Below are 9,953 nucleotides of genomic sequence, written 5' to 3' on the forward strand. Positions count from 1 at the left end.
TGCTTTTTCACTTAGATTTTATCAAATGTATTGTAGGATGAGGGCTCTTGTAGACCCACAGCATTTTAAATATCAATGAATGCAACTGTTAGCACTTGAATATTCAAAGAGCCTCTTGGTGTCCATGCGAGCTGCATGCTCCCATTTTCCAGAGTGGTCAGGCTGTGCGCCATGGACGTGAATGGAAATTTTTGTTTGCGCTCGTTTATGGAAGGTAAGCAGAAGACAAAAGGAGAGACTGGGAAAGGGAGGAATAAAAAGAGAGAAAGAGAGGGAGTGAGGGAAGTGAGAGATAAAGTGGGAGGAAGATTTCACTCAGCGTTTCCCTAATGCACGGAGACACAATGATGAAGATGGTAGTGCCTCTCCTACTTTTGTTGGTTCATATTTTCAAGAGGCTCTACAGTTTCCCTTTTTGCCTTTTTTCACTGTGTCTAAGAAATTGAAACAAGGGCTTCATGGCAAAAGAACCCTATGATGATAAAACACACAGTATATACTGTATGAGTATATGATATAAATCTATGCATGTATGCATGTATGTATGTCTATATATACAGTATATGTAGAACTGTCAAAGTGAATATTTTAGAAATTTCTTCTACTGTTTGAGCTTTCATCCAAAAAGAAACCATGTTTCATATTTTCAGTCATGGCTTAAAAATGTAGAAATGTATAGTTTCTCCCTGCCAATGGAGAAAACATGGTAGTCAGAAATAGTTCTGAGTGCAATAATTGTCCATGGTTGAAATTTACATTTTCCAAGTATTTCAATTAATGACCTATAAAGGGGTAATCGGGCATGCATGATTGAAATAAGGTCAACGAGAGTTGGAAACAATCTCATGAAGACATTTCAAATGAGTCTCCTATGAATCTGGACCAGCTGACAGCTTCACTTTTATACCAAATTTACAAAAAGCTAGTGCTTCTCAGATGAATATGCCGCATGAGATGAAAGAAGGCAAGCAGAGGGTGTAATTTGCCATTAGCACATGGGTCAGGGTTTCCCTTTCGTCTGGGTCAATGTGTGGAGCAATCTGATGAGGAGGCAGCCAGAGCTTGGCATCAAACACCAGACACAAAGAGGGTTCCCTAACGACAGCCCTCGTCCCTAAACACTCAAAGAAATAAGCTTAAAACACACACACACACACACACACACACACACACACACACACGCACGCACGCACGCAAAAAGGCCTTTTCAAAAGATGAAGTAGAAGTCATTCTACTGCTGCGGTAATACATGTCTGTGTTTACCTTGCTTTTTCTAAGAGTGTCACCGCCCACTTGTGTGTGCACTGCTAATGTGTGTGACTCCAACGCTACCTGGTGGCTGTATGTTGCATGGCGCTCCACAAGCAGTGGCGTGAACAGCTCGACCAGGCGCTCAGCGCTGAGGACACGGCTCTCCTTAAGCAGAAGGGCGTGCTTGAACCAGCGATCCCACAGCTGAGCGGCATCAGCAGGGAGGCTGTTGTGAGTGTGTGAGGTGGTTAGATATTTGACAGACAAAAAGAGAATTCTTAAGAGAATAAACAGAGGAGGAGGATGCCAAATATGAAGTTGGTTATTGGGAGAAAACCAATAACTTTTTAAATATCTATAATTTTTCAAACAACTATTTTATTTACACGTTAAAATTGTGCATCATGAACAATTTCAAATTAATGGCAAAGCACCACAGAGGTAAGCCCCTGGTTTAAAAACATAATAAAAGGTCTAAAGTGCTAATACACAGCACTGCAGGATAGAGGAGGGTAAGGATGGAAGTCTTTAGGTTCAAAATATAGCAGAAAAGGTCTTAGGGAAATCAATAGGTTACTGAAGCAAGGCATGGATTTGGCTCCGCGTATGAGTAACTACTCATTATCTAAAGGACTGGAAGTCGCAGATAGGGCATTTTAATTTACTCATGACATTCACCCGTGTGTTACAAGCAGGAAGTGGCACGAAAAATGACCTTTACATTTGTGGACAAGGGAGACTGTATTGAATGGCCGCGTCTGTTGAAAGTACACCCCCTCCTCCACAGTCTAGTCGAAAAAAAAAAAATCATAAACACACTCAGACTGTCATCAACTCTATGTCTCACCCAAACTGTACAGCTGTCCACTTTTACAAATGGAATTGAAAGCTTTACTAACCTATTTTAGTAAAAAATTAATAAATAAACATATTCTAAAATGTATCTAAGCACAGACCATCACAAAAAAACTTTATTGCCTCTCAAAGGTTTTGAGTGACACAGAGTACAAATTAGGTATAAAACTAGCTAATACAAACTAATCCTATTGGGATCTTTTTCCAATCTAAAAAAACAGGTTCAATTTATAGTGTATGGGAGAAAAACACAAATATCTAATACAAAATATTGAAACTAGTCTTTGTCAATTCTCAGGACCCTTACCTGATAGCAATATGCTCAGTGGTAGACTGGTGTGCACTCACAAGCTCCTGTGGTAGCAGGCAGCCCTTCGTTGTGCTCCATGACAACCTCTGAAGCTCATGAAGCACCACTGCACCGCATGCTTCAAGGTCTTCCTCATTCAAGCCCGCTCCACTGTCACAAAGGCTGTTCAGTATAGAGAGCAGTCAGTTATTGCCATGGAACCCGGTATACCACGGGTCAGGCGTACATGGAGTAAATACGACAGCTGGTAACATCTCACGCACGAGCACACCCAGCCGTTTATACACTATTAACATCAGTGCACGTTCGCGCACGGTATGACAGTGAGACATAACTGGAGTTGGTGACACAAGACGGCCACTTGGATGGAAATGTGGGAGAATGTGGGAATATGTGCTGGCTATGATAGACAATTGACATAAGACTTTATATGCTTTATAACAAGACATTTGATTATGGGAAAGAGTGCTACCAGCCCAGTGTACTGATTCTAATAACAATTCATCAGGGTTACCGAGATTGATGTGTATTATGAAAATGAAGACATGAGGATGAAAGTGTTAACACTATCTAAAGTGAGAGCTCTGGGCTATAGTTTTAGCAACATGCTCATTATGTACTATATGCAGATCAAATTATGTTTAGATAGACTAAGTAGGCTATAATGTGATATGCTTGGAAACCATTTACCTGATAATTCGCATGAGTTGTCTTTCATCAAATGAAACATCTCGGTACACCCTTGTCTGCTCACCATAGAGTCGCCCTTCAATGGAGTCTAGTAGTTTGAAGAGTCCTTCTCGGGAGAGTCTGAAAAAAATAATTTTAACATTTGAGAGAGCAAAAGAAATGTGTTGAGTACATTTTGTTAGGAATAATAATAATACTATTTATACTACCTATTATATCATAGGTATTGCTACAAAGTGTCAAAATTAATTTTTATAGTCTAATCACTTAGTGTAATATCAAATGACAATAAATAAAAAAACATGAGAGGCCACTAAAAAAAGGCAACGTGTTTTTTTGGTGAGATATTTATGCTTTAATCAGGTTCTCTGTTCAGCTTCAAAATGAGAGATGAATGCCTAATGCATGTGGATATTGCAAATCCATCTCTTTTGTGAGCATTAAGCACTGGGTGGCCCTGTTTGAATTCTCCCAGGAACCCCAAGCAGTGAGATCCTCAAGCCCCCAGCATAACATTGACCAAAAAGAATTTATTGACAATCTGTAGTAGGCTATTGGGTTAAGGTGTCAGCCAACAACTGCTCCTTTTCTGCAGGCTCGTTCCAGGTAACATCCTGATTAAGCCAGCAGCTTATACAAAACATTCACTAACGTGCAATCTGTCTGTGTTATAAGTCCTATTTACTGTAGCTTGTCATCAGCGTGGGCTTTGAAATAGTCATCTTTCTCTAGCCACTTTATTCGTGTGCGCTCTTCAGAACAAGTCCTTTAGAGAGTTATAAAGTGAATGAGTTGTGTTTTTCTACAAACCTCCCGCCGTCATTGTATTGTTGACAGCTTTAGTGTCAGGGTCGTCAACCTCACTTTCATGCCGCTGTTTACTCGCGTCCCAGCATTATCAGGAGTGTACTGTTAGCTTGGAGGAAGAGGTCGGGCTCTATGTGGCGATATTGCTCTACAGTGTATGGTGCAGACTCTGAAGGGACAAAGGCCTCACCACTGAGTGATTGGTGTCAGGGGGAATCTCACTGTATACACTTAAAATAAACCCCAAGTTTGATTTGATTTCACTGCAATGTCAGCATACCATTGTACCATACAGCACTGTGTAAAAATCTACATCAATGTAAAAAATTCAGCACCATTTTGAAATCATGTTATTTTTAGACCAGACCAATCCCGAATCACGCAAAGCCATCACACAGTTCAGGGACCAAATGTTGGAGAGCAGGTTGACCATTATGCTTCTGGAAGAAAAATTGAGGATATTTCAGACATATACCCTCACTCACCCCAGCCATGCAGGAGAAAAATATAATGGGATAATCTAATGAATTGCCCAGGCTTGGTTTTCCCTGACTGCCAGTTGAATGGAGGGAGCGATATAAACTCTAACCTCAGAGAACAAGAAAGAAAAGAGGGAGAGGATGGAGACTGGATGCTCTCAGAGCTTTACATCAAAGCTTCTGGTTTTCTTCTCATACACACAAGCCCTCGGTGTTAACAATGAAAGCTGCAGCCCCCACCGTTGTCGCCCCTGCACAGGCAAACTGTGGCACCTATTGAGGTCACGTTATAAACAGTACAGCAGACCACACAGAAACAGTAATTCACCAGAAAATGTTCTACGCTTTCCAAAAAGGTAAATATAACCATGTGCCAATTTCTTTTTAAATACAGTAGGAGGACAAGGGGAAACTTGAAAAGTCATATTGTAGGCTCTGCAATTAGCCCAGTTTCCATGAAGTAGTGTTGTTACATTGGTATTTGTTGTAACTGTCAAAGGTAGGGTATGAAAATACAGCACCATTTGGGAAACAACTGCAGGTAACTAAACAGAGAAGCTAGACACACTGCGGGATTTTGATTGGTTGACAGAGAATTGACACTTCCATGCAACAGCAGGAATGGAATAGAAAGCACATAATAACACACTTTGTTCCAAATTAATAAAGCCGACAGCTGAAGACAAAGAACACAAAATGATGGATGTCCTCAATGGTTGTCTTTTGTCTTCTGTGTCACATTCATTGTATTCTCTGACTTGTTATACTGTGTTGTACTGATATGATGTCACACTATTTACCTTACAGCTATCTCCATTTGGCCAACAAATCCCATGATGGAAACAAAAACCAAATCAAGGTTTACCGTTCCAAACCAAAACATTGGCGAGCTGAACTTAACTTTACTGTGGCTTTTAACTGAGTTTGTGGTTAAACCCTTCCAAAATGATCCTTCAATTCAGAGACCATCATCACACTAAGGATTTGTGGCTGTAAGTGCTGGCCACATACCCACCCTCCAGAACACTCTACGGTGCCACAAATTTCCTCCTCCACTGGGGAGTTCCTGAGGTCTCTCAAGCAGAAAATTGCTCTGTTACAGCATTATCATGGATTACGCCAATATGGTTGGCGGCAGGTCCTGAGCTCTCTCTGTAAGATGCGTCACTGCCACCACTGCTGCTGAGCTACAATGAGCATGGTGGCATGTGTACCGTAACTCCTACAATCCTCTCTGTCAGCCTACGTAATGGTGGCAAGGACTGCTCGCACTCCTATCATCAACAGTCCACTGCAGTACAGCATTGAAAAATGCTGTGCTAAAATACAATCAAAATGTTTGTTTCAGTTTGTAAAAAGACACTAAATAAAATGTTACATACATTTCACGTCTGTAGTGAGGTGTGTTCTTGGACCCATTAGACTTGAGGATAGTGACAGGGCCACACCAGCTTCCCTCCGAATTGGTATTTTGTGCAGTCCCTTCACTTTCATTATCATCATCTTCTGGCTCAGATTGTGTCAACGAAATGGACAGGTCACTCACACTGCTCTCAGACAACTGCACATCAGACTTTGAGCTGAAACTCCCAGATCTGCCTGAATGGAAGCAAAGAGAAATGTATACATATAAAAATATATATCTATTACACATTTTCACAATATCAAAATAAATGCAAACCGCAGCAGGAAATACCCCAAAGTACAAAGATAACAATAAAGCACATTTCAAACCTGAGACATCTTCTGTTTTTCTTCCAGAGGAGGCTTCAGGCATCAAATGGCTAAAACCTCTTCCTGAATCTTCCATAAAGGGCATCTGAGGAGCAATCTCTCCGGAGTTAGCATGTTCAGCAGCGGGATTCTTGAGCTTCATTGAGTTATTGGTGGTGCCTCTAGATGTATTCCTCCGGGGACTCTCCAAGGTCACCACGGGAGCCTGTTCTTGTTCATCCTCATTCGCAATATGCGCATTGCCAGGAACTATTGTTGTACCACAACCAGACTGGAGCACTACTGACATTCTTGAATGTTTGTCACTGAAATTACAGCCGTTGGGAGAATTATCTGAAGCTGAAATGCCATCTGATAAATGTGCTCGATTGGCGGCGGCATCCACTCTGACAACTCTAAAGTCCTTCAAAAGGCCACTTGGTTGTCTTTTGCTTCGATTGGGTGACCGTGAACGGTGCAATGCTTGGTGTGAAAGTATACTGGACCCTCTGGAGGTTTGGTGGCCCATCGAAAAAACTGCAGGTGCATTTGAAAAATCCTCCGCTATGTGAAGGAGTGAGCGGTTCTTGCAATCACCTTGTATAGGCTTCAGCTGTAAATATGAAAAAAGTGCATTAACCAATACTATCGCAATAATATATATTTTTCAAGTTACAAAGACGGAGCACTTGCAAAATATCTAAGTCAAGTTAATAAAGTCTATTTGGAGTTTTCATCTCAAGTATTGTAAATATCCACTTTAGAATTTGAATGAGTGAAGCATGTTCGGGCCAAGGTCAGAATTCTTCACAACATATTTTAGATGAATGTCTCACGATCTATGTTTTAACTTTTAATCTTATTAGAAATCCTTTACACAAGTTTTGATTCATGTCAATGTCACCAAGGGGGAGAGTGAGGGAGGCAAAAACCCTCCCTCCAAACATAACAAAAAGTATGGCTTCTGTTTCTTTTCTGATAAGCGTCTTAAATACCAAACAGTTAGCTGCTTAATAACATTCACTGTAAACCATGCAGCCTGCCCAGCAGATCCACAAAGTAGGTAAAAAAAAAGAGGAAAAGTTAATTTCTTGGCTGAGTGATTCCATCGGTAGCTGCAGGGCAAAGTAGAAAGTGTCTCACTAAAGTAGCAATTGATTCTTCTATCAATCTGCAGCACGCGTGTGCTCTTCCAAGGAAAGTATTAAATATGAAAATCATATCCCGTTATCATCTGTCTCCAGCTTTCAGCCCGGTAAGCTTTCCTTAATGAATGCTGCAGCCTGAGGGACATGCACACTGCCAGCCAATGGCTTGTATGCATAATGGAGCAACGGTACCATTTTACTCATTACAATATCGACAGACTGAAGATGGGAGGTAGTTTTGCACAGTTACAAGTGACTGCTCTAGACAGCATGCTCCAAATTATTATGAGATGTCTTAGACATTTCATCTAAAAGAGCTTTTACTGCTTTAAGCTAAGGGAGAAAGAAGCTATGGGTTTGAACTGCATCGCTTGTACAGATGAACGGGTTAGGATTAGACACCTGTATACCACTGACACGCTGTTTAAATGTGGACCCCAACAGATTTACCCTGAATTATGTGTTCTCTTATTCTAAACCTCAATGGGAGGGTGATTTAGAGGAACCTTGTAAATTTCAAAAAGGCTTTCAACAATAAGAGTGACAAAACAGAAGGAGACATAATGAGTGAGTTCGTTCTTAGCCTTGATGTTCTACGATAAAATTAAAAGGACCAATATGTTGCATAATTAATTATTATACCTTTGCTTTGCTTGTTGTCTTCATTTCATCCATAAATCTAGCAATCTTTCTTGAAAATTCAGCCTGAAAGAGAGATATATACAAGTAAACGGACTGACAACATTTAACTATGACTTTCAATCAAAACAATATGGTTTATGTGGGTAAGGGATCGGCTAAAACTGAACAAAGAGCACCCAAAATAACATATGTATCCTTTACAAAACATCAAGAGGAAAAAAAACAACTGCTTGAGGGGAGAGAACGACTAAACCTCTGGAGCACTTCACAATCTCTATATTGGCCAATTAACTCTGTGAGTCATAATTAGCCAATTTTGTTAACTTGATATTAAATTGTCAAGCACTGTCATTTTAAGCGATAATCTGACTGCCCGCCCCCTCCCCCCCTTTGCTTGTTGTGGTAAATTGCTCATTTTGAGTGTTTACTGTCACATTGCCTTTGCAAATAATGGTGCAAATATTTCATCTCCCTGTAAAATGAACCAAAGGCTAATGTGTGTGAAATTTATTTGCTTTTCATAATACAACATTTGACTAAAACTTGCACAGCCGCTTTAAAAATGCTTTTACTACAGTATGATCTCATTTTTATATAGGTTATTGGATGATGTTGATTATGATACTATACTATACTATACTATACTATACTATATTATATACTTTACCTTTTTTTAAAATACACATTAAAAACAGCAAATGTTTTCCAGGATTTGGGAAAATTATACAGTAATCTCGAGCCGAAACAATTTAATTGAGAAATGCACCCCTGTGAACAATGAAGTTGTGTTGTGTGTGCCTGAGTGCTTACCTTTTGTTGTTGCAAGGGGAAAAGGTTTGGACTGTATTCCTGCATGCTAATGTGAAGGCACTCCACGTCTCTCAAAAGCTCAAGGTTTCTCATTTTCGCTTGTGCTTCCCTGACACAGATTTGCTTGAGATAACTCTTTATTTGAGAGCTGAAGGCATGGGAAAACCATTATTCCACACACATTATTATCAAGGATTCTTGTCAAAAAATAAGAGCAAGGCTTTAAATGAAAAAAGGTTAAGCACAATACGTTCTAAAATCAAATGTTATTTTCAGCCTATAACATATTTTTTCCATATTACAATAATACCAGATGCAATTGGGCTGATTTTTCATGTATATTTGCGATTATCATATTTTTTAACCATCAGGATAAAGCATGATAACTATTGATGGCATTCAATAGCGTTAAACAAGTAACAGCGTTGACTTAAAGTATGAATTGATTGGATCGATGCAACTTACATTCGTTTATTAGGAATAGAGCAAGCAAACAGCTGCTTCTCCAAATGCAGCCTTTGTTTCTCCCTGCATATACACAAACACACGCACACGTCAAAAGAGCTTTATCTGCGATGTTGTGTGCCAAATTATGAGCAAATTACTGGCTTTCACGCGGCAGTTCGGACACTAATAATTGACTTTTGACCATCTAGTTAGCTCTGTGCACCGCGGTCGCCGATGTTAGTTATAGGTTACGAACGCCCTTAGTAATGAGAGCAATTAAAAATGTACTACAACTGCAGCCATTGCAGCTTGCCTGGTTAGCTTAGCAACTAGCTAGCTATTTCCTCGGAAGCTAACAGGTGGTGTCGCCGTGTGGGAATAAAAAGCAAAAGACTCCTCACCTCTGGTGCATGCTTTGCTGAATAGACGTTATCCTCTGTAAATAACTGTCTTCGACGTGGGTCACGCTTGACATTTTGTCCGGGTTTGACGCTTACGCAGAGTCGCGACTAGCAAGAGGAGGGAGGCTAATATTTACAGTGGTTGCCATGAGCACCACTTCCCAGAAGCCCCTGGTCTGAAACGGGTCACGTGAGACTAACTGGCTGCGCGGGAACGCTCATTGGCTGCCTGACAGCTAGTGAAGATGGCAGGTAGGAAACAAGAGCTGCTGTTCTTCAGTGTGTAATGCAATGTTCATGTATACTCACACACATATTTACGTAACTGTAATGTATTTAATTCATAATACTACGAATGATGTTGGGAGTTTTCTCACTGCTCCAAAATTTGAGAAATCAA

At 40.3% G+C, this 9,953-nt stretch overlaps 1 protein-coding gene across 2 annotated transcripts in view; it reads right to left on the reverse strand.

The window, feature by feature from the left end:
- Nucleotides 1–9,734, reverse strand: part of kiz (kizuna centrosomal protein) — a 31,004-nt gene extending 21,270 nt beyond the window's left edge. Inside the window, exons 1-9 of one of the 2 annotated variants that reach the window (XM_054797406.1) lie at nt 9,554–9,734; nt 9,171–9,233; nt 8,706–8,853; nt 7,896–7,958; nt 6,127–6,718; nt 5,775–5,991; nt 3,107–3,226; nt 2,414–2,578; nt 1,333–1,477 (exon numbers count right to left, since the gene is read on the reverse strand). In XM_054797406.1, the coding sequence (XP_054653381.1) occupies nt 1,333–1,477; nt 2,414–2,578; nt 3,107–3,226; nt 5,775–5,991; nt 6,127–6,718; nt 7,896–7,958; nt 8,706–8,853; nt 9,171–9,233; nt 9,554–9,627 (1,587 nt within the window). In that variant the 5' untranslated portion in view covers nt 9,628–9,734. The remainder of the gene's footprint in view (nt 1–1,332; nt 1,478–2,413; nt 2,579–3,106; nt 3,227–5,774; nt 5,992–6,126; nt 6,719–7,895; nt 7,959–8,705; nt 8,854–9,170; nt 9,234–9,553) is intronic. The other variant, XM_054797407.1, reaches the window with a different exon arrangement.
- Nucleotides 9,735–9,953: the final 219 nt, after the last annotated feature.

This window comes from Dunckerocampus dactyliophorus, chromosome 13, assembly GCF_027744805.1.
Source record: "Dunckerocampus dactyliophorus isolate RoL2022-P2 chromosome 13, RoL_Ddac_1.1, whole genome shotgun sequence".
Lineage (NCBI taxonomy): Eukaryota > Metazoa > Chordata > Actinopteri > Syngnathiformes > Syngnathidae > Dunckerocampus > Dunckerocampus dactyliophorus.